Source organism: Ranitomeya imitator, chromosome 2 (assembly GCF_032444005.1).
Source record: "Ranitomeya imitator isolate aRanImi1 chromosome 2, aRanImi1.pri, whole genome shotgun sequence".
NCBI classification, from domain to species: Eukaryota; Metazoa; Chordata; class Amphibia; order Anura; family Dendrobatidae; genus Ranitomeya; species Ranitomeya imitator.
This window is the reverse complement of record NC_091283.1, coordinates 652,106,075-652,131,347: the sequence shown is the minus strand read 5'-3', so window position 1 is coordinate 652,131,347 and position 25,273 is coordinate 652,106,075. Positions and strand designations below refer to the sequence as shown.

At 40.8% G+C, this 25,273-nt stretch overlaps 1 protein-coding gene across 2 annotated transcripts in view; it reads right to left on the bottom strand.

The window, feature by feature from the left end:
• The window catches only part of LOC138667075 (zinc finger protein 3 homolog), a 105,634-nt gene that overhangs the window by 57,441 nt on the left and 22,920 nt on the right, over nt 1–25,273 (bottom strand). The window contains exons 3-7 of one of the 2 annotated variants that reach the window (XM_069755348.1): nt 22,266–22,375; nt 13,966–14,084; nt 13,705–13,872; nt 13,495–13,618; nt 13,272–13,396 (exon numbers count right to left, since the gene is read on the bottom strand). In XM_069755348.1, coding sequence (XP_069611449.1) covers nt 13,272–13,396; nt 13,495–13,618; nt 13,705–13,872; nt 13,966–14,034 — 486 coding nt within the window. In that variant the 5' untranslated portion in view covers nt 14,035–14,084; nt 22,266–22,375. The remainder of the gene's footprint in view (nt 1–13,271; nt 13,397–13,494; nt 13,619–13,704; nt 13,873–13,965; nt 14,085–22,265; nt 22,376–25,273) is intronic. The other variant, XM_069755347.1, reaches the window with a different exon arrangement.

Genomic DNA, 25,273 nt, shown 5'->3' with positions numbered 1-25,273 from the left:
TAAAAGGTTAATCCAACATATTAAAATAAGGAAGACGACTCCTGGGACGGCATCATACACATAGTAAGGCGAGCGACGCGTTTCGACCAAGCGGTCTTTATCACAGCTGATCTGCTAAATGACATATCCGGTATATATACAATATAGCACCAATCAAATGCTAGAAAAATGTCATGTGATACATAGGTCTAAAAAAAAAAAAAAAAAAAAAAAAATTCCAAAATGTACCCAATAAATTCAAAACAATAATGTGCAGAAGGATATATACAATAGATAATAAACAATAAACAATGCACAATGAATAAAAATAAAGACATAAAGAAAATGAAGAAATACAGAGGGAGGGACATTGCTAGTAAATGAAACATTAGTTCATTTCGTTTGTTCAAACCACCTGGAAACCTTGTACCTAGATTAAAGATCCAGAACGCTTCTCTGGTAAGTAACGCTCTGTGAATATCCCCACCGTGCGGAGGTTTTTTAATTTTCTCAATACCTATTACTTTCAAAGAAGCTGTATTGCGGGAATGAAAATCAGTAAAATGCCTCGCCACCGAGGAAATGGTGCGACTATTATTTGTAGTGCATTTGATGTCATACAAGTGTTCCGATATGCGGTTTTTTAATTTCCGAGTAGTACACCCGATATATGATTTGTCACAAATCGTACAATCAATTTTGTAGACTACAAATCGTGTATTACAGTTTATAAATGTTTGAATTTTGTATTGATTTTTATTTCGTCCGGTACCAAAAAACTTGACGGTGGTAAGATGTCTGCACGTAGTGCAATTAGTTACATTACATTTATAACAACCTATACAATGCAACCAAGTATTAGTTGAATGTTCAGAAGAAAAGTGATTAGGAGATATTATGTTGCCTAAGGTGGGCGCTTTTCTGGCTACTATATTGCATCCCTTAGACAGAATCTGAGCAAGAGTGGGATCTTCAAATAAAATGGGCAAAGCTTGATTAATAATAGTTTTGATTTTATTGAACTGAGGACTAAATTGTAGACACACGTATGGTTTGTTGCCTATATTAGTTCTATTTATAATTTTCTTTTTTTTATTTTTTTTAATATTATCGCTTGTTCCACTGTCTATCTCTGAGGGGATAAGACTTGATTGCTCTTTCTGATTTACTATATGTGCTGCTCTGTCTAGCCTCCAATGCGGATATCCACGTTTTAAAAATTTGTTTCGTGATTGGATTAGATCTTTAAATAAATCATTATTATTGTTACAGTTTCGCTTCAATCTCGTGAATTCACCTACAGGAATTGCCTTAACTGTGTGCCTGGGATGACTACTTTTAGCGTGAAGTAAACCATTATCTGCCATTGGTTTTATAAAAGTTCGTGTGGAAATAAGTTCATTAGGAACACCTGTCAACTCCAGATCCAAAAAGGAAATCTTGGACACAGCCTGAACATATGTGAATTTTAAATTGAAATTGTTGTCGTTAATATAATTTACAAAGTCCTGTATGGCAGATACATCGCCACGCCAAATAAACAGCGTATCATCGATGTATCTGCCATACCAATGAATACATGCAGAAAACGGATTGGAAACTGCAAAAAGGTGTGAATACTCCCAATAAGACATGACCAGATTTGCTAGGGAAGGTGAAAATTTAGCCCCCATGGCCACACCTGTGCATTGTAAAAAATATTCAGAATCAAAAGAAAAGAAATTATGCGTCAAAAGAAAATAAGTTACCTGTAAAATAAAATTAATCAGATCACTTGAATATGAACTATACTTGTTCAGATGGAATTGTAACGCTTGAATTGCAACATTGTGAGGGATACAAGTATATAAAGAAACGACATCGCAACTTAGCCAAGTATACTCCAATTTCCATTTCTTTTTTGTTATGATACCCAGTATATCTTTGGTATCCTTAATATATCCTGGGGTCCTGGATACCAATGGCTGTAGTAAAGAATCAAGCCACTGGCCAAGAAATTCATTTAGAGATCCTACACTAGAGACTATGGGTCTCATAGGTGGAAAAGCGGCTTGTTTATGAATTTTAGGAAGCCCATATAAAATGGGCATAACTGGATGAGAAACTCGTAAAAAATCAGCCTGTTTAATGGTCAGGACCCCCAAAGATATTCCCTCTTCAATAATTTTGTCAATTTCAGATCTAAATGAGGGGGTAGGATCAGAAATCAATTTTTTGTAAATATTAGGGGCCGCTAAAGATTTTAACATTTCATTTTTATAGTCAGAGGAATTCATGATGACAATTATGCCTCCTTTATCACTAGTTTTTATAACTATGTCATTCATATCTTTTATCTCCTGAATAGCTCGTTTCTGGTTTATAGATAAATTGTGTTTGACTGAAACCCTTTGATTCTGCAGGGTTTTCAGATCTCGCTCCACTATTTCTTGAAATTTATTCATACATTCAGCCCGAGACTGCAAATGATAAAAAAAGGGGTTCTTTGTTACCAAATTTTGAGATTGATTGACCAATTTATTGGATTCAGTATCCTGATCCTGTAAATCCTGCAGAATCAAAAGGGACATTTGTTCATGAAAATCCAAAGAATGAAAAACATTTGTTGTCCCATAATTTTCCTCAGACAAATATTCTTGTTGTTCGGCTGAAAAAAAATGTTTTTTTATTGTAAGATTCCGAATGAATTTATTGATGTCCAAAATTGTTGTAAAAAGATTAAAGTCTTGATCTGGCGCAAAATTTAAACCAAAAGACAATACTTCCAATTGGTCTTGTGTAAAAGATCTAGATGATAAGTTTATAACATTATTATTCATCTCATTGCACCCTTCCTGCGGCGGGTCTGCACACCATATAGACTTTCTGTGCTTCCTCCCACCGCGCCTTTTGCGTTTTTTGGCTTATTCACATGTCTAATGGGACTGGTATCCGTGAGCTCATTGAGGGAGGCATCCGATGTGCTGCAGCCATTATCGTCAGAATCCCCCTCTCTTGAGCTAAAGCTTACAAAACGCTTGTTGTGTTTTTTGCGGCGATTGGAAAACCGCAGAATGGATCTGGGTGTTTTAGAGGAGTCTATGCCTTCATTCCAGTTAAACACTTTATTGGTTGCATAGTCGTCCAAATCTTGTTGAAATTTGCGTTTCTTTCGTTGTATAATTTCATCTTCTAATATTGTGACGTCTTCCTGAATTTTCTTGTACGAGACGTTATTTTCTAGAATGATGTCCATACTCTGCAGACTTGCTTTAGATACATCAATTTCTTTTTGTATGTCATTAAGTTTTTTATCCTCATATTTCACAATTAAACGCATGAGATTAAGTGAACAGGTGCTTAATATTTCGTTCCACTCCTCAGAGAATGAAGTACCCAAATCAGTAGTGGCTTTTTTCTTAATTCGCAAGCCTCTTGGCACCATAGTTTTGGATATGTAATTCTGAAGTGTGGTTAAATCCCACCAAGTTTTGGTTTCTTGGATCATGAGTTTTTTCAGTGCAGACCATGAGTTAGAAATTTCAGATGTAGCAATATTTCCTTCAAATGTACCAGAAAAAACCTTAGCTGCTTTTTGCATGCAGTTTGTAGTGGTGTCCGACATGGTGCAATGTGCCAAAAAAATAAGAATATGATAAAAGCAGAGAAAGCACTTACTTGTGATGATATGTAGCCAGTCCCGAAAATAAGGAGTTAAATCTCGGGTGCACGGTAGTCAGCGAAATATGGACAAAAGGCAGGGAGCCAGCACACCGAGGAAATGCAGGAAGCACGGATCTCCGTCCTGACGTGACGTGAAGAATATCCAAAAAAACGAAAAGATGATCCAGCTTCCAAATAAAATATAAAAGTTTGCCTTTGTGCTACCAGTAACGTGGAAACCCCCTATATTTCCATTAACAGATGACAGACCTGAGTGGGGACTTGCTTTTTTTGTGGATTGAGTTGAAGCTTTTATTTGGAACATTTTACATAACGTTGGGGATCACATTTATCCGGCACTTACACCGTACACTGAGCACTTATTTTGGTGTTTCCATCTAAATCTCTCAGTGACGTGATTCATATGAAACTCAATGAGATCCATTCACTATAATGAGGTACCAGAGTTACTCAGGACTCCATCTGGCCTATTTTCAACTAAACGAAAAGATGATCCAACTTCCAAATAAAATATAAAAGTTTAATCCAACATATTAAAATAAGGAGACGACTCCTGGGACGGCATCATACACATAGTAAGGCAAGCGACGCGTTTCGACCAAGCGGTCTTTATCACAGCTGATCTGCTAAATGACATATCCGGTATATATACAATATAGCACCAATCAAATGCTAGAAAAATGTCATGTGATACATAGGTCTAAAAAAAAAAAAAAAAAAAAAAAAATTCCAAAATGTACCCAATAGATTCAAAACAATAATGTGCAGAAGGATATATACAATAGATAATGAACAATAAACAATGCACAATGAATAAAAAATAAAGACATAAAGAAAATGAAGAAATACAAAGGGAGGGACATTGCTAGTAATGAAACATTAGTTCATTTCGTTTGTTCAAACCACCTGGAAACCTTGTACCTAGATTAAAGATCCAGAACGCTTCTCTGGTAAGTAACGCTCTGTGAATATCCCCACCGCGCGGAGGTTTTTTAATTTTCTCAATACCTATTACTTTTAAAGAAGCTGTATTGCGGGAATGAAAATCAATAAAATGCCTCGCCACCGAGGAAATGGTGCGACTATTATTTGTAGTGCATTTGATGTCATACAAGTGTTCCGATATGCGGTTTTTTAATTTCCGAGTAGTACACCCGATATATGATTTGTCACAAATCGTACAATCAATTTTGTAGACTAAATTGTAGACACACGTATGGTTTGTTGCCTATATTAGTTCTATTTATAATTTTCTTTTTTTTATTTTTTTTAATATTATCGCTTGTTCCACTGTCTATCTCTGAGGGGATAAGACTTGATTGCTCTTTCTGATTTACTATATGTGCTGCTCTGTCTAGCATCCATTGCGGATATCCATGTTTTAAAAATTTGTTTCGTGATTGGATTAGATCTTTAAATAAATCATTATTATTGTTACAGTTTCGCTTCAATCTCGTGAATTCACCTACAGGAATTGCCTTAACTGTGTGCCTGGGATGACTACTTTTAGCGTGAAGTAAACCATTACCTGCCATTGTAACAACAAATGTTTTTCATTCTTTGGATTTTCATGAACAAATGTCCCTTTTGATTCTGCAGGATTTACAGGATCAGGATACTGAATCCAATAAATTGGTCAATCAATCTCTAGATTTGGTAACAAAGAACCCCTTTTTTTATCCTTTGCAGTCTCGGGCTGAATGTATGAATAAATTTCAAGAAATAGTGGAGCGAGATCTGAAAACCCTGCAGAATCAAAGGGTTTCAGTCAAACACAATTTATCTATAAACCAGAAACGAGCTATTCAGGAGATAAAAGATATGAATGGCATAGTTATAAAAACTAGTGATAAAGGAGGCATAATTGTCATCATGAATTCCTCTGACTATAAAAATGAAATTTTAAAATCTTTACCGGCCCCTAATATTTACAAAAAATTGATTTCTGATCCTACCCCCTCATTTAAATCTGAAATTGACAAAATTATTGAAGAGGGAATATCTTTGGGGGTCCTGACCATTAAACAGGCTGATTTTTTACGAGTTTCTCATCCAGTTATGCCCATTTTATATGGGCTTCCTAAAATTCATAAACAAGCCGCTTTTCCACCTATGAGACCCATAGTCTCTAGTGTAGGATCTCTAAATGAATTTCTTGGCCAGTGGCTTGATTCTTTACTACAGCCATTGGTATCCAGGACCCCAGGATATATTAAGGATACCAAAGATATAGTGGGTATCATAACAAAAAAGAAATGGAAATTGGAGTATACTTGGCTAAGTTGCGATGTCGTTTCTTTATATACTTGTATCCCTCACAATGTTGCAATTCAAGCGTTACAATTCCATCTGAACAAGTATAGTTCATATTCAAGTGATCTGATTAATTTTATTTTACAGGTAACTTATTTTCTTTTGACGCATAATTTCTTTTCTTTTGATTCTGAATATTTTTTACAATGCACAGGTGTGGCCATGGGGGCTAAATTTTCACCTTCCCTAGCAAATCTGGTCATGTCTTATTGGGAGTATTCACACCTTTTTGCAGTTTCCAATCCGTTTTCTGCATGTATTCATTGGTATGGCAGATACATCGATGATACGCTGTTTATTTGGCGTGGCGATATATCTGCCATACAGGACTTTGTAAATTATATTAACGACAACAATTTCAATTTAAAATTCACATATGTTCAGGCTGTGTCCAAGATTTCCTTTTTAGATCTGGAGTTGACAGGTGTTCCTAATGAATTTATTTCCACACGAACTTTTATAAAACCAATGGCAGATAATGGTTTACTTCACGCTAAAAGTAGTCATCCCAGGCACACAGTTAAGGCAATTCCTGTAGGTGAATTCACGAGATTGAAGCGAAACTGTAACAATAATAATGATTTATTTAAAGATCTAATCCAATCACGAAACAAATTTTTAAAACATGGATATCCGCATTGGAGGCTAGACAGAGCAGCACATATAGTAAATCAGAAAGAGCAATCAAGTCTTATCCCCTCAGAGATAGACAGTGGAACAAGCGATAATATTAAAAAAAATAAAAAAAAGAAAATTATAAATAGAACTAATATAGGCAACAAACCATACGTGTGTCTACAATTTAGTCCACAGTTCAATAAAATCAAAACTATTATTAATCAAGCTTTGCCCATTTTATTTGAAGATCCCACTCTTGCTCAGATTCTGTCTAAGGGATGCAATATAGTAGCCAGAAAAGCGCCCACCTTAGGCAACATAATATCTCCTAATCACTTTTCTTCTGAACATTCAACTAATACTTGGTTGCATTGTATAGGTTGTTATAAATGTAATGTAACTAATTGCACTACGTGCAGACATCTTACCACCGTCAAGTTTTTTGGTACCGGAGGAAATAAAAATCAATACAAAATTCAAACATTTATAAACTGTAATACACGATTTGTAGTCTACAAAATTGATTGTACGATTTGTGACAAATCATATATCGGGTGTACTACTCGGAAATTAAAAAACCGCATATCGGAACACTTGTATGACATCAAATGCACTACAAATAATAGTCGCACCATTTCCTCGGTGGCGAGGCATTTTATTGATTTTCATTGCCGCAATACAGCTTCTTTGAAAGTAATAGGTATTGAGAAAATTAAAAAACCTCCGCGCGGTGGGGATATTCACAGAGCGTTACTTACCAGAGAAGCGTTCTGGATCTTTAATCTAGGTACAAGGTTTCCAGGTGGTTTGAACAAACGAAATGAACTAATGTTTCATTACTAGCAATGTCCCTCCCTCTGTATTCCTTCATTTTCTTTATGTCTTTATTTTTTATTCATTGTGCATTGTTTATTGTTTATTATCTATTGTATATATCCTTCTGCACATTATTGTTTTGAATTTATTGGGTACATTTTGGAATTTTTTTTTTTTTTTTTTTTTTTTTAGACCTATGTATCACATGACATTTTTCTAGCATTTGATTGGTGCTATATTGTATATATACCGGATATGTCATTTAGCAGATCAGCTGTGATAAAGACCGCTTGGTCGAAACGCGTCGCTCGCCTTACTATGTGTATGATGCCGTCCCAGGAGTCGTCTCCTTATTTTAATATGTTGGATTAAACTTTTATATTTTATTTGGAAGCTGGATCATCTTTTCGTTTTTTTGGATATTCTTCACGTCAGGACGGAGATCCGTGCTTCCTGCATTTCCTCGGTGTGCTGGCTCCCTTCCTTTTGGCCTATTTTCAGCCGTGTCCTTCTTTTCAGAAGTGCACAAAACTGTGGCAGATGGCGCTATTATGCAATCCTAAAAAAGACGGACACCGCCTTGAGTGTTTTTGAATATCCATATTGAATTTGGAGACCCATAAGATGCTCCATACAAAATACGCCCCATACAATGCTGCACAAATGCTGATTATGGCCCCATAAGATGCTCCATATAGACATTTGCCCCATATAATGCACCACAAATGCCGCTTATGGCCCCATTAGATGCTCCATACAGACATTTGCCCCATATAATGCTGCACAAATGCTGATTATGGCCCCATAAGATGCTCCATAGACACATTTGCCCCATATAATGCTCCAGAAATGCCGATTATGGCCCCATAAGATGCTCCATACAGACATTTGCCTCATATAATGCTGCACAAATGCTGATTATGGCCCCATATGATGCTCCATAGAAACATTTGCCCCTTATAATGGATATCGAACAATGCCCCCGTTATACTCACCTGCTCCTGGCGCGGTCCCAGCACGTCCCTGGTTCTCCGGACGTCGGCAGCTTCTTCCTGTGTTGAGCGGCCACATGGTACCGCTCATTACAGTAATGAATATGCAGCCCCACCCCTATGGGAGTGGAGTTGGGTCCATATTCATTACTGTAATGAGCGGTACCATGTGACCACTCACAGTTAAAAGCTGCCGGCACCTGGAGAACCAGGGATGTGCAGGAACTGCGCCAGGAGCAGGTGAGTATAATTAGACAGCCCCTGCTCCCCCTCCCCTGCCGACCCCTGGGAATGACTCGAGTATAAGCAGAGAGTGGCAATTTCAGCCTAAAAAATGGGCTGAAATTCTCGGCTTATACTCGAGTATATACGGTAATTATTTTTGCATCGCTTTATTGTGAGAGCTATACCTTCTTTACTTTTCCACTGATGGAGCTGTATGGCAGCTTCTTTTTTTGCGGGACAAGATGACTTTTTCAGCGGTACCATGGTTATTTATATATATTTTTATTTTATTATACTTTTTGTTTGGCGGTATAATGATAAAGCATTGTTTTTTGCCCTTTTTTAATAGTGTTCACTAAAGGGGTTAACTATTGGGACAGTTTTATTGGTTGGGGCACTGTGGACGCGGTGATACCAAGTATGTGTACTTTTATTGTTGTTTTTTTCATTAAAGTATTTATTTAGAGATACAATATCTTTTGATTTTTTATATTATTATTTTAAAATATTTTTACAATTAAACTTTTTTTACTTTGTCCCACTATGGGACAATCATCTTTTGGAGTCTGATCGCTTCTACAGTATGGGGATGAAGCAGCATCTCCATGCTGCAGAAACTGTCAGGTCTGCACTGACAAACTTACTCATCATGCACTGGGCATCATCAGCAAGTTTCCTAGGTCTGGTGATTCGAGTGTCGTCATGACGACATCGGGTCACCTTGGCAACAATCGGGACCCCGCATCACGCCGCAGGGTCTCCTATCCAAGGGCAGAGGGGCTGTCAGCCCTCTGCCTGCTCCCGGAATGCTGCGATTGTGTGCTGGGCGTCAGCTGTCAGAATCAGCTGACACCCAGCGGTGATCGCTCACACACCCCCTGTGAGAGCGGGCAATCGCTCAGATGTAATATTCCATCCATGGTCAAATAGGCCCAGGGTACAGGGATGGAATATTACGTCTCATGTCAGAAAGAGGTTAAAAAGACTGTTTTGTCTATTTAACAATGGAGGTAACTATATAGGAATTAATTCTGTGAAAACAGCATACAATTTATCAGCCACACACTTTTTTTCCTCAACCCTTTCCAAGTACCTGTGCAGTATTGTTTCTTCATTTACAGTATATACACAGTTGAGAAAACAAGTATTTGATGCACTGACGGATTTGCAAGTTTTCCCGCCTACAAAGAATGGAGAGGTCTGTAATTTTTATTGTAGGTACAGTTCAACTGTGAGAGACAGAATCTAAAAATAAAAACCAAAAAAATCACATTGTATGATTTTTATATAATTAAATAGCATTTTATTGCATGAAACAAGTTTTTGATCACCTATCAACCAGCAAGAATTCTAGCTCTCACAGACCTGTTAGGTTGTTTTTAAGAAGCCCCCCTACTCTGCACTCATTACATGTATTAGTTGCACCTGTTTGAACTTATTGCCTGTATATAAGACACCTGTCCACACAATCGATCACACGCCAAACTCTCCACCATGGCCAAGACCAAAGAGCTGTCTAGTGACAACAGGGACAAAATTGTAGACCTGCACAAGGCTAGGATGGGCTTCAGGATAATAGGCAAGCAGCTTGGCGAAAAGGCAACATCTTTGGCACAATTATTAGAAAATGGAAGAAACACAAAATGATTGTCAATCTTCTTCGGTCTGAGACTCCATGCAAGATGTCGCCTCATGGGATAAGGATGATACTGAGAAAGGTCAGGAATCAGCCTAGAACTACACCGGAGGACCTGGTCAATTACCTGAAGAGAGCTGAGACCAGAGTCTCAAACATTAACAGTAACACATTATGCCATCATGGATTAAAATTCTGCAGGGCATGCAAGGCCAGCACATGTCCAGGCCCGTTTGAAGTTCATCAATGACCATCTGGATGAGGAGGAGGCATGGGAGAAGGTCATGTGGTCAGATGAGACCAAAATAGATCTTTCTGGCATCAACTCCACTCGGCATGTTTGGAGGAAGAAGGTTGAGTACAAGCCCAAGAACACCGTCCCAACCGTGAAGCATGGTGGAGGAAATATACTTTAGAGTTGCTTTTCTGCAAAGGGGACAGGACGACTGCACCATATTGAAGGGAGGATGGATGGGGTCATGTATTGAGAGATTTTGGCCAACAACCTCCTTCCCTCAGCAAGAGCATCGAAGATAGGTTGTGGCTGCGTCTTCCAGCATGACAATGATTTGAAACCTACAGCCAGGGCAACTAAAGAGTGGCTCAGTAAGAAGCATTTCAAGGTCCTGGAGTGGTCTAGCCAATCTTCAGACCTGATCCCAATAGAGAATCTTTGGAGGGAGCCGAAACTTAATATTGCCCAGCGACAAGCAAAAGATCTAGAAAAAATATGTATGGCGGAGTGGGCCAAAATCCCTGCTGCAGTGTGTGTAAACTTGGTCAAGAACTACAGGAAACGTCTGACCTCTGTAAATGCAAACAAAGGTTTCTGTACCAAATATTAAATTCAGTTTTTTTATTGTATTATATACATATTTCATGCAATAAAATGCAAATTACTTATGTAGAAATCATACAATGTTATGTTCTGGATTTTTTTTTTTTAAAGATTGTGTCTGACAGGTGAAGTGTACCTACGATAAAAATTACGGACCTCTCCATTATTTGTAGCTGCAAAACTTGCAAAATCGTCAGTGTATCAAATACTTATTTTCCCCACTGTAGGTAATAAATTAAGCAGTGGTCGTTACCTTGGTCCTCAGTTCTGCTATTGTATCTGTGCAGTACCCTTGGATGTCTTACTGGCTCTATAGCCTAAAATGCGTTCTCCGGGCTCTAGACAAATTTCTGTACTCCCTCTGTAGTTGCAGACTGATGAATCATGATAATAATAATAATAATAATTTTTATTTATATAGCGCCAACATATTCCGCAGCGCTTTACAAATTATAGAGGGGACTTGTACAGACAATAGACATTACAGCATAACAGAAATACAGTTCAAAACAGATACCAGGAGGAATGAGGGCCCTGCTCGCAAGCTTACAAACTATGAGGAAAAGGGGAGACACGAGAGGTGGATGGTAACAATTGCTTTAGTTATTCGGACCGGCCATAGTGTAAGGCTCGGGTGTTCATGTAAAGCTGCATGAACCAGTTAACTGCCTAAGTATGTAGCAGTACAGACACAGAGGGCTATTAACTGCATAAAGTGTATGAGAACATGATGCGAGGAACCTGATTGTTTTTTTTATAAATAGGCCACACAGGGATTGTTAGGTTAATGCATTGAGGCGGTAGGCCAGTCTGAATAAATGAGTTTTTAGGGTACGCTTAAAACTGTGGGGATTGGGGATTAATCGTATTAACCTAGGTAGTGCATTCCAAAGAATCGGCGCAGCACGTGTAAAGTCTTGGAGACGGGAGTGGGAGGTTCTGATTATTGAGGATGCTAACCTGAGGTCATTAGCGGAGCGGAGGGCACGGGTAGGGTGGTAGACTGATACCAGGGAGGAGATGTAGGGTGGTGCTGAGCCATGGAGTGCTTTGTGGATGAGGGTAATAGTTTTGTACTGGATTCTGGAGTGGATGGGTAGCCAGTGTAATGACTGGCACAAGGTAGAGGCATCGGTGTAACGGTTGGTGAGGAATATGATCCTGGCTGCAGCATTCAGGACACATTGGAGCGGGGAAAGTTTGGTAAGAGGGAGGCCGATTAGTAGAGAGTTACAATAGTCCAGACGAGAATGAATAAGTGAAACAGTAAGAGTTTTTGCAGAGTCGAAAGTAAGAAAAGGGCGAATTCTAGAAATGTTTTTGAGATGCAGGTAAGAAGAGCGAGCCAGTGATTGGATGTGGGGGGTGAATGAAAGGTCAGAATCAAGGATGACCCCAAGGCAGCGGGCATGTTGCTTTGGAGTAATGATAGAGCCGCACACGGAGATGGCAATGTCAGGCAAAGGTAGGTTAGTAGAGGGAGAGAACACGAGGAGTTCAGTTTTTGACAGGTTAAGTTTCAGATAGAGGGAGGACATGATGTTAGAGACAGCGGTAAGACAATCACTGGTGTTTTCTAAAAAATCATGATAGTGCGGTATGCACACAATGTCACGATTTCTGTTCCCAATGTAGTGACCACACATATACATCTGGCATAGTGGCAGTCACGTGCCAACTAGAGTCAGTCACCTTTCTAGGTAGCACAGGTAAGCACACCGATACGCATTGAGAGAAGTGGCTGAGAATCTAGTCACCATCTGACAATAATTAACCCATCAATACACATGCTTTATCTTTTTAAAGCCTTGTAACCTCTACTTGCTTAGAGAAGCATGCAGAGGTAACCACAATAAGGAAGAGCTGCTGCTCATGGGCCACTGCTGTGCACTTGCCCAAGGCCACAAATTGCCAGCTATCCCCTTATCGCATCTTTGCAAAATGAATGGGTAATAGGAGAAATTGAGTGGGATGACAGATGAAGCCATTGCCTTCTGTCTAACCGTTAGAATGCCTTGGCCCCCATTTTGTGTGGCATCTAAGGGAGTAAAAGTCTAGTATCCGAGCTAGCATCAATCCTAAATGTATCAGCACGAGCCTGATTGTGCCTTGAGATTGCTAGAAATGTATTCTCCATAGTGAGAAACAATTAGGGTAATACAACTTGACTTTGAAATTTAACTATAAATACCTTGTTGCATTTCTTGTCGCAGGCTTGGTTAGGCTCCCTAATACAATCTTGAGTCATACTTTGGTTTTCTTCTTTACGTTCCTGTGGACTGGAACATCTCTGTTGTGTATTTCTCTTGGACTCATCTGTTTAAAAGAAATGCAGTGTCTAAATACATTGCTTAGATGTGGTAATCAGATAATGAGGGTGTCTCGACCCCCCTCAAAATTTCTCTCTCTTTTACCCAGTGATTTGAGGTGCTGATAAGTCTCCGTTAAAAGGTCCTTGTACAGATCCTTGTGTCCGTCTAAATACTCCCACTCCTCCATGGAGAAATAGACGGTGACATCCTGACACCTTAGAGGAACCTGAAACACACACACAGATACATCCTCATCCAGACACCTTCCTTGGTGTAACTGTAAAATGTTCTTAAGTTCCCAGAAGCCCTCACCTCTCCCGTCAGCAGATGTATCATCTTGTGTGTTAGTTCTAAGATCTTCTTATCATTGTTTCTCTCACGTATTGGGGTGGAGGAAGACAATGTTATAGAGCTTTGCGCTCTACCCATCTTTCCTGAGACTGAAACATGATCAACAGCCGGCTTCAATGGGCCATAATCCTAAAAATGATTAATAAAAGGGAAGAACAATAAGACATAACACATTTTTAGTCTACTCTACTTTCTTGTGACAGAGACCCCATCATCTCTAACCTCTCCAGTCAGAAGATAGATGATCTCCAAGGTCAGACTTAATATTTGCTCAGTCTGCTCATTGTCCATTCTGGAGACCAAGCTTCTGGCCTGCTGCTGGGACCCAGATGTCCAGAGCCCTGAATGATGAAACAAAAAGTTATTTTATTCGAAACAACCAATAACATTATCACCATAAAATGATCAGAACTTAGCCAATTTCTCCGGTAAAATACAGAATTCTGTTGGTGAAGATAGGGGTTCTTCTTGCACCTATTTCTTTTAGATGTGATCTAGTCATGGGGAGGAAAATAAATGCAGCAGCCTGGAATAGGCAGACAGCGTGTAGCTCTTTCCCAGCGGAGGATGTGCATTCCTTGGGTAAATAGGCCAGACAGTATGGTCTGCTTTCACCACAAAGGTAGACATTGGACGGGCCGTGTGTGACTATTGAGAGGGCAAATGAGGACCTGCTATGAATAATGGAGACACTCAGAGAATACTTGTGTCATTGTTGGACATAAAAGTATTTACATTGATTTTTCTGCCTGATACAGTACCATAATATAATGTTTTATTGTACATCTCAATCTATCACAAACACCATGGAGGTCACGAAACTAACATAATACTTTATTGGCATGTTTAAAATGTAAACAAAAATTTAAAAAATGCTGCTACCAGAATGTAATATTTATGAAACTGCAATAATCAATTTGTTTAAATAAAAAAAAGTGAGAATAAGTACCTCTGCTTCATTTATTGTCTATGGGACTGCTAGAGATAGCCAAGAACAGTGCTCAGCTTTCCCCAGCAGTGATATAGTCAATGAATGAACCATACTCAAATTCTGCTCTATTCATATGAGGCTCTGCAGATATCCGTTTTCGGGATGGGATTGCTTAGGTTCCAATGGTCAGACCCCAGCAATCAGTAAGTGATCACTCATATTACTACTTGGGAAAACAAACACTAAAAGGTATATACACACACAAAGTCTTCGGGATGCCGGTGTACCCGCACATTTTGGGACCAGAAGAAGTTTAATAAAAACTATGAAAGCATTTTTTCCTGCAGTGTCTTTTCTGATGTCTTCACCATCGACATCTATATATATTTTTTTCAATTCCATAAGAAAGTGGCAGCTTCTAAGAGGAAGACGCCGAGAGAATGAAGCGCTCACTTGTGTTAGCCACTTTATAACTTCCAAAACCTGAAGCGGTTAAAAGAAATGAAAAAAGAAGCAACATATGCACAGCAAGTCCTTTTGACATTAGTGTGCATATATTCATGCTTTTTGGCATTTATACAGTTATATGAAAAAGTTTGGGCACCCCTATTAATCTTAAGCTTAATGTTTTATAAAAATTGTTTTTTTTTTGCAACAGCTACAGTGGGGCAAAAAAGTATTTAGTCAGTCAGCAATAGTGCAAGTTCCACCACTTAAAAAGATGAGAGGCGTCTGTAATTTACATCATAGGTAGACCTCAACTATGGGAGACAAACTGAGAAAAAAAAATCCAGAAAATCACATTGTCTGTTTTTTTAACATTTTATTTGCATATTATGGTGGAAAATAAGTATTTGGTCAGAAACAAAATTTCATCTCAATACTTTGTAATATATCGTTTGTTGGCAATGACAGAGGTCAAACGTTTTCTGTAAGTCTTCACAAGGTTGCCACACACTGTTGTTGGTATGTTGGCCCATTCCTCCATGCAGATCTCCTCTAGAGCAGTGATGTTTTTGGCTTTTCGCTTGGCAACACGGACTTTCAACTCCCTCCAAAGGTTTTCTATAGGGTTGAGATCTGGAGACTGGCTAGGCCACTCCAGGACCTTGAAATGCTTCTTACGAAGCCACTCCTTCGTTGCCCTGGCGGTGTGCTTTGGATCATTGTCATGTTGAAAGACCCAGCCACGTTTCATCTTCAATGCCCTTGCTGATGGAAGGAGGTTTGCACTCAAAATCTCACGATACATGGCCCCATTCATTCTTTCATGTACCCGGATCAGTCGTCCTGGCCCCTTTGCAGAGAAACAGCCCCAAAGCATGATGTTTCCACCACCATGCTTTACAGTAGGTATGGTGTTTGATGGATGCAACTCAGTATTCTTTTTCCTCCAAACACGACAAGTTATGTTTCTACCAAACAGTTCCAGTTTGGTTTCATCAGACCATAGGATATTCTCCCAAAACTCCTCTGGATCATCCAAATGCTCTCTAGCAAACTTCAGAGGGGCCCGGACATGTACTGGCTTAAGCAGTGGGACACGTCTGGCACTGCAGGATCTGAGTCCATGGTGGCGTAGTGTGTTACTTATGGTAGGCCTTGTTACATTGGTCCCAGCTCTCTGCAGTTCATTCACTAGGTCCCCCCGCGTGGTTCTGGGATTTTTGCTCACCGTTCTTGTGATCATTCTGACCCCACGGGGTGGGATTTTGCGTGGAGCCCCAGATCGAGGGAGATTATCAGTGGTCTTGTATGTCTTCCATTTTCTAATTATTGCTCCCACTGTTGATTTCTTCACTCCAAGCTGGTTGGCTATTGCAGATTCAGTCTTCCCAGCCTGGTGCAGGGCTACAATTTTGTTTCTGGTGTCCTTTGACAGCTCTTTGGTCTTCACCATAGTGGAGTTTGGAGTCAGACTGTTTGAGGGTGTGCACAGGTGTCTTTTTATACTGATAACAAGTTTAAACAGGTGCCATTACTACAGGTAATGAGTGGAGGAAAGAGGAGACTCTTAAAGAAGAAGTTACAGGTCTGTGAGAGCCAGAAATCTTGATTGTTTGTTTCTGACCAAATACTTATTTTCCACCATAATATGCAAATAAAATGTTAAAAAAAACAGACAATGTGATTTTCTGGATTTTTTTTTTCTCAGTTTGTCTCCCATAGTTGAGGTCTACCTATGATGTAAATTACAGACGCCTCTCATCTTTTTAAGTGGTGGAACTTGCACTATTGCTGACTAAATACTTTTTTGCCCCACTGAATTTCAGTTTCATATATCTAATAACTGTTGGACACAGTAATGTTTCAGCCTTGAAATGAGGTTTATTGTACTAACAGAAAATGTGCAATCTGCATTCAAACAAAATTTGACAGGTGCAAAAGTATGGGCAAGTATGGGCACTCATTTTCTTGTTTTAAATACTCCTACCTACTTTTTACTAACTTACCAAAGCACTTTGTTTGGTTTTCTAACCTCGTTGAGCTTTGAACTTCATAGCCAGGTGTATGCAATCATGAGAAAAGCTACTTAAAGTGGCCACTTGCAAGTTGTTCTTCTGTTTGAATCTCCTCTGAAGAGTGGCATCATGGGCTCCTCAAAACAACTGTCTAATCATCTTAAAACAAAGATTATTCAACATAGTTGTTCAGGGGAAGGATACAGAAAGCTGTCTCAGAGATTTAACCTGTCAATTTCCACTGTGAGGAACATAGTAAGGAAATGGAAGAACACAGGTACAGTTTTTGTTAAGGCCAGAAGTGGCAGGCCAAGAAAAACATCAGAAAGGCAGAGAAGAAGAATGGTGAGATCAGTCAAGGACAATCCTCAGACCACCTCCAGAGAGCTGCAGCATCAACTTGCTGCAGATGATGTCACTGTGCATCGGTCAACTATACAACGCACTTTGCACAAGGAGAAGCTGTATGGGAGAGTGATGCGAAAGAAGCCGTTTCAGCAAGCACGCCACAAACAGAGTCGGCTGAGGTATGCAAAAGCACATTTGGAGAAGCCAATTTCTTTTTGGAAGAAGGTCCTGTGGACTGATGAAACCAAGATTGAGTTGTTTGGTCATACAAAAAGGCGTTATGCATGGCGGCCAAAAAAACACAGCATTCCAAGAAAAACACTTGCTACCCACAGTAAAATTTGGTGGAGGTTCCATCATGCTTTGGGGCTGTGTGGCCAATGCCGGCACCGGGAATCTTGTTAAAGTTGAGGGACGCATGGATTCCTCTCAGTATCAGCAGATTCTTGACAATAATGTTCATGAATCAGTGACAAAGTTGAAGTTACGCAGGGGATGGATCTTTCAGCAAGACAATGATCCAAAACACCGCTCCAAATCTACTCAGGCATTCATGTAGAGGAACAATTACACTGTTCTGGAATGGCCATCCCAGTCCCCAGACCTGAATATCATTGAACATCTGTGGGATAATTTGAAGAGGGCTGTCCATGCTCGGCAACCATCAAACTTAACTGAACTGGAATTGTTTTGTAAAGAGGAATGGTCAAAAATACCTTCATCCAGGATCCAGGAACTCATTAAAAGCTACAGGAAGTGACTAGAGGCTGTTATTTTTGCAAAAGGAGGATCTACTAAATATTAATGTCACTTTTCTGGTGGGGTGCCCATACTTATGCACCTGTCAAATTTTGTTTGAATGCAGATTGCACATTTTCTGTTAGTACAATAAACCTAATTTCAAGGCAGAAGCATTACTGTGTCCAACAGTTATTAGATATATGAAACTGAAATAGCTGTTGCAAAAAAAAAAACAATTTTTATAAAACATTAAGCTTAAGATTAATAGGGGTGCCCAAACGTTTTCATATAACTGTATAGTGCTTTTTCACCATGTTATAGGTGATATTTGCCTGAAAAAGATGTCGTACACATACATAAAGTTAAAGGGTTAGTTCCAGCTTGATAAATAGGTATTGTTGGATAGTGCTTGTAAATACAATCAATTTTGCAATTGACGGAGTATTAACATTTTCAACCATTCTTGAGATGGTAACACCTCTTCTGTCCACAGCTCATTGCCTTGGAGATCGACCACCTATGCTAGATAGCAGAACATGTGCAGTACTTACAAGCTCTTTTCTATTGAGCTTATAAGCGCTGTTTCGAAGCTGGTCAGGATTGCTGGAACACGTTACCTGTTAATCCCAGCCAGCTTCAATGCACTGTTTATTTGCAACACAGCAGCATTGGTCAGTTTCCTAGGCAACAAGCTTTAACCCTTTTCCCACCTTAGACATATAGTTACATCTGAGGTGGGCTCCTGCTGTTTGCTGTTGGCTCCGGCTGTGAGCTCGCAACTTTTCCAGCACATGTCAGCTGATTTGAACTGCTGACATGTGCCCTTAACAGCCTAGGGTGAATAGCGATCTACCTGCAGCTGTTGACATTTTAGATGACGCTGTCAATCTCTGACAGCGGCATTTAACATGCTCACGCCAGAAGAATGTCACTAATTCTTCCCATCGGTGCCCGTGTCACATGACTGCGGGTTGCTAATGGGCTGGCTGCAGCCCTGCTCTACAAATGGTAAATACTCAAGAAAAAGGGCAGCAACAACATGTCAAAATCCAATATACAAATTGTATCTTAATTACCAGTAATTCTTTGCTGCTATAACTATTGCTGGACCACTATTGTGGACTGATCGCTAATGAACCTGAACCAAGGGGGGAATGTGGAAGCCACACACAAAAATGCGATCCAATGAGTCCATAGTAAAACGTAATACTTTATTGAAATAATCCACAAGTAAATGACAGGAACAGAGAACATAAAATGCAGCCATTAAAGCACCTATGGCTGTTGAAAATGGATGCCTCAGCCCAAGAGGCAAACAGGCGGATTAACAGGAATATTCTATCAAGCATAAATGAGAGTCATTAAAATCACCCACCCCATATTGTGCATCTATCATATTTCACCAAAATACAAATACCGATGTACAGGCGCAAGATTGCGCCAAACAAATTCTGAGGGGTTCCCTGATATAGGGTTGGAGCAAGGGGACTGCCGTATTATGCATACCAAGTGGTAAGTGCCAAAATATAAATAGTTACCTCAAGTGAGTGGCACAAAAGAACTTGCAGGGCTGACGCATCACCCCGACGCGCGTTTCGGATGTCCATAAATATATAAATATCCACCGGACCGGAAGTGACAGAGCCGCGGCCCAGAAGTGATGAATTCACTGCCATGACAACACGGGACTCAAGGCAGCGTCGATTTCATGTATAGGAGGAGCATGGTGAAGATACCATAGCAACCTCCCACACATACAGATGCCGAAAGCAGCCACGGGTCACGGGGCAGGGCATGAATCCGTGCAGGTCCGTTGCACTGTCAGCGGAGCTAGATCGTAAAGGTGTAAAGTAACATCCTACGATGATAACAAGAACACATATTAAGTTGCTACATTACTTAAGCTCACTCCTGACCGTATAATATACTTTATGTAATGGCATATATAGAAATTATGGCATCATAATTTGTTGAATCCGCTGTCAGTAATATAGAATGAAAATCATATATATCATATTAACATGCCTACAACATTATTACCTAAAGAATCCAATTATATGACCTTAGTTAGAGTAATTATGTTGCACAATACAACGATATACACACGTTTTGTTATACATGAGTCAAAAACGGGAGAGGTCAGAAAAATGTACAGTACGGGCCAAAAGGTTGGACACACCTTCTCATTTAAAGATTTTTCTGTATTTTCTATGAAAACTGTAAATTCACACTGAAGGCATCAAAACTATGAATTAACACATGTGGAATTATATACTTAAAAAAAAAGTGTGAAACAACTGAAAATATGTCTTATGTTCTATGTTTTTCAAAGTAGCCACCTTTTGCTTTGATGACTGCTTTTCACAGTCTTGGCATTCTCTTGATGAGCTTCAAGAGGTTTTCACTTTACAGATGTGCCCTGTCAGGTTTAATAAGTGGGATTTCTTGCCTTATAAATGGGGTTGGGACCATCAGTTGTGTTGTGCAGAAGTCTGGTGGATACACAGCTGATAGTCCTACTGAATAGACTGTTAGAATCTGTATTATGGCAAGAAAAAAGCAGCTAAGTAAAACAAAACGAGTGGCCATCATTACTTTAAGAAATGAAGGTCAGTCAATCCGAAAAATTGGGAAAACTTTGAAAGTGTCTTCAAGTGCAGTTGCAAAAACCATCAAGCGCTACAAAGAAACTGTCTCACATGAGGACCGCCCCAGGAAAGGAAGGCCAAGAGTCACCTCTGCTTCTGAGGATAAGATTATCCGAGTCACCAGCCTCAGAAATCACAGGTTAACAGCAGCTCAGATTAGAGACCAGGTCAATGCCACACAGAGTTCTAGCAGCAGACACATCTCTACAACAACTGTTAAGAGGAGACTTTGTGCAGCAGGCCTTCATGGTAAAATAGCTACTAGGAAACCACTGCTAAGGACAGGCAACAAGCAGAAGAGACTTGCTTGGGCTAAAGAACACAAGGAATTGACATTAGACCAGTGGAAATCTGTGCTTTGGTCTGATGAGTCCAAATTTGAGATCTTTGGTTCCGACCACCGTGTCTTTGTGCGACGCAGAAAAGGTGAACGGATGGACTCTACATGCCTGGTTCCCACCATGAAGCATGGAGGAGGAGGTGTGATGTTGTGGGGGTGCTTTGCTGGTGACACTGTTGGGGATTTATTAAAAAAAATGAAGGCATACTGAACCAGCATGGCTACCACAGCATCTTGCAGCGGCATGCTATTCCATCCAGTTTGCGTTTAGTTGGACCATCATTTATTTTTCAACAGGACAATGACCCCAAACACACCTCCAGGCTGTGTAAGGGCTATTGGGCCAAGAAGGAGAGTGATGGGGTGCTACGCCAGATGACCTGGCCTCCACAGTCACCAGACCAGAACCCAATCGAGATGGTTTGGGGTGAGCTGGACCGCAGAGTGAAGGCAAAAGGACCAACAAGTGCTAAGCATCTCTGGGAACTCCTTCAAGATTGTTGGAAGACCATTTCCGGTGGATACCTCTTGAAGCTCGTCAAGAGAATGCCAAGAGTGTGCAAAGCAGTCATCAAAGCAAAAGGTGCCTACTTTGAAGAACCTAGAATATAAGACATATTTTCAGTTGTTTCACACTGTTTTGTTAAGTATATAATTCCACACGTGTTAATTCAGTTTTGATGCCTTCAGTGTGAATGTACAATTTTCATAGTCATGAAAATACGGAAAAATCTTTAAATAAGAAGGTTTGTCCAAACTTTTGATCTGTATTGTATATATATATATAAAAAAAAACGTACTGTGTGTGACAACGACGGAGACACAAAGAAGGAACGAAGGGGCGGACCCACTGGACCGTGACAACGATCCTCCCACGGGCGAGCTGGCCAGATGGACCACCCTTATACAGGGAGTGTTATGGGCAGACCCGTGAGAGACTATCGCCACGGCAGCTGGAAAGCAGAGTGAGAGGGCTAGAAATAGGAACCGGGAAGGTATACAAGACTAAGAGGAATACGACAGGAGAGGTGGTACGAGAGGGCAGCACGAACCGGTAGGTAGCTGAGGTCAGACCGGCGACTGGAGCAAGGACGGTGCAGTGGAAATGGACAAGCAGGCAGGACAACATGGAGGTAGACCGGATGAGGAACTAGGACAGGACCTAGGGGAAAAATGAATGAAGCACAAGGTCAGGTATACGAGACGCTGGACAGTAGTGCGGCCAAAATCACTTGCAAGCACAAATGAACACAAGGCAATGTTTGGAGGAAGAAGCGGAATAATAAGGCCAGGAAAGGATGGAGCGGCAGGGACACTCTCAGAGGTGTACGAGCGCAGCGCTAAACCGAGCGTGCGCGGGCAGCCGTCGAGAAGCAGAGACCGGGAGAATACACAGAGGAGGGGACACCAGATGGGAACCCGCATCAAAGGAGGCGCGCCGAGGCGCCGAAGACAGGTGAGTGCAAGAGGGAGCGGGGAGCCGCGGTGGAAGCGAAGATGTGACAGTACCCCCCTCTTTACGCCCCCCTTGATTTAGGCTAAAAAGAAACCTAGCCAAAATTCAAGGAGCCTGGATGTTCTCTCGAGGCTCCCAGGACCTCTCCTGAGGACCGAAACCCTTCCAATCCACTGAAAACATAGTTCTACCTCTAAGTCTGTTCATAGCGAGAATATCTTTTACCTTAAAGACATCATCAGCAGACGCAGGCGAAGGAGAATGAAGAACTGAAGCATGGTACCGATTAAACACCACTGGTTTTAGAAGAGACACGTGAAATGAATTGGGAATTCGGAGAGAGGAGGGTAACCTTAGCTTGTAAGAGACTTCATTTAATGCGAGTCAAAACCTCGAAAGGACCAATATAATGGGTACCCAGCTTACGAGAAGGAACTTTAAGACGGATAAATTTAGAAGATAACCACACCTTATCACCCGGTTGATATAAGGAAGGATCCAGACACCTTTTATCTGCATGTCTCTTCATCCTATTTTGTGCTAATTCAAAAGCGGACTTGGTCTCCTGCCAGACCCTGGAGAACTCTCTAGACAGAAGATCAGCCGCAGGTACAGTAGAGACAGGAGGAACCGGTAGAGGAAGACCTGGATGCTGACCATAGACGATAAAAAATGGTGAGTTGGAAGAAGCTTCGCTGGTATGATTGTTATAAGCAAATTCTGCCCACGGTAGTAGATCTGACCAGTTGTTCTGATGAGCATTGGAGAAATGACGAAGATAAGTCACCAAAATCTGATTCGTGCGCTCCACTTGACCATTAGTCTGCAGATGGTAGGCCGAAGAAAAGTCAAGTGAGATGTTCATAGATTTACAGAGAGCTCTCCAGAAGCGCGCGGTGAATTGGACTCCTCTGTCAGAAAGAATATGTTGTCGTAAACCATGAATACGAAAAATATGGTGAACAAAAATCTTCGCCAACTCAGGTGCCGAAGGTAGGCCTGGAAGAGCGATGAAGTGAGCCATCTTAGAGAAACGATCCACAACCACAAGGATGACGGTGCAAGAAGAAGAACAGGGCAGGTCAGTAACAAAATCCATTGCGATGTGTTGCCACGGAGTGGAAGGAACCGGAAGAGGACGAAGACAACCAGAAGGCAATTGCCTAGGAACTTTATTCTTGGCACAAGAGGAACACGAGGCTACGAACCCTCGGACATCCTGTGGAAGAGACGGCCACCAATAATAGCGGGACACCGGGATGAGAGTCTTTTTGAGACTGGCATGATCTGCCAGTTTGGAGGTATGGCCCCATTGCAAGACACGTCGCCTGTTCTTCATAGACACAAAAGTCTTACCCGGAGGCAGCGAGGTAAGATTAACTGGAGCGACAGTGATGACCTTAGAGGGATCGATAATATGTGTGGGCTCCTCCTCGTTATCTTCCGACAAGAAGGACCTAGACAATGCGTCGGCCTTGAGATTTTTATTACCGGGCTGAAAACGAAGCTCAAAGTTAAAAACGGGCGAAGAACAGAGCCCACCTGGCCTGTCTAGGATTAAGTCTGTGCGCAGAACAAATGTACGCCAAGTTCTTATGATCCGTATAAATCACAAAGGGATGCACGGCTCCTTCCAAAAGATACCTCCACTCCTCCAGTGCCAATTTGATGGCCAAAAGTTCTCTGTCACCGATGGAGTAGTTCCTCTCGGCAGAGGAGAAGGTCTTGGAAAAAAACCCACAAGGAGCAAGGCGACTGGTAGAAGACCTCTGAGAAAGAACTGCTCCGGCCCCGGTGGTGGAGGCATCGACTTCTAGAATAAAAGGTTTATTAGCTTCTGGACGTTGAAGTATAGGAGCTGAGGCAAATGCTTGCTTGAGAGATAGGAAAGCCTTCTCGGCTTCAGTTGACCAGTGGTGTGGATTAGCCCCCTTTCTTATTAGAGCAGAGACGGAAGTGGACAAAGCGGAAAAGTGAGGAATAAACTTCCGGTAATAATTTGCAAATCAGAGAAATCGCTGAATTGTCTTGACTCCGAGCGGATTCGGCCAGTTGAGCACGGCAGAAACTTTTCCCGGATCCATGCGTAAACCGGAATCGGAGACGATGAAACCCAGGAGGAATGGGAGAGACGGCTGCTCAAAAGCGCACTTTTCAAGTTTGGCGTACAGACGATTCTCCCTAAGACCCTGAAGTACAAGTCGAACATGGCTTTTATGCGAAGGCAGATTGGGAGAGAACACAAGAATATCGTCTAGGTAGACCAGAACGCAGGTGTACAGTAGATCCCGAAAGATGTAATTCACAAACTCCTGGAAGACAGCGGGCGCATTGCACAAACCAAATGGCATAACCAAGTACTCGTAGTGACCGTCTCTGGTGTTAAAGGCAGTTTTCCACTCGTCTCCTGAGCGGATACGGATTAAATTGTATGCACCTCGGAGATCCAGTTTAGAGAATATTCGTGCACCACGCAGACGATCAAAGAGTTTAGGAATGAGGGGAAGTGGGTACTTGTTCTTAATCGTGATGTTATTGAGACCCCGGTAATCTATGCAGGGACGAAGAGAACCATCCTTCTTCTTTTTTTTTTTATTCAAATAA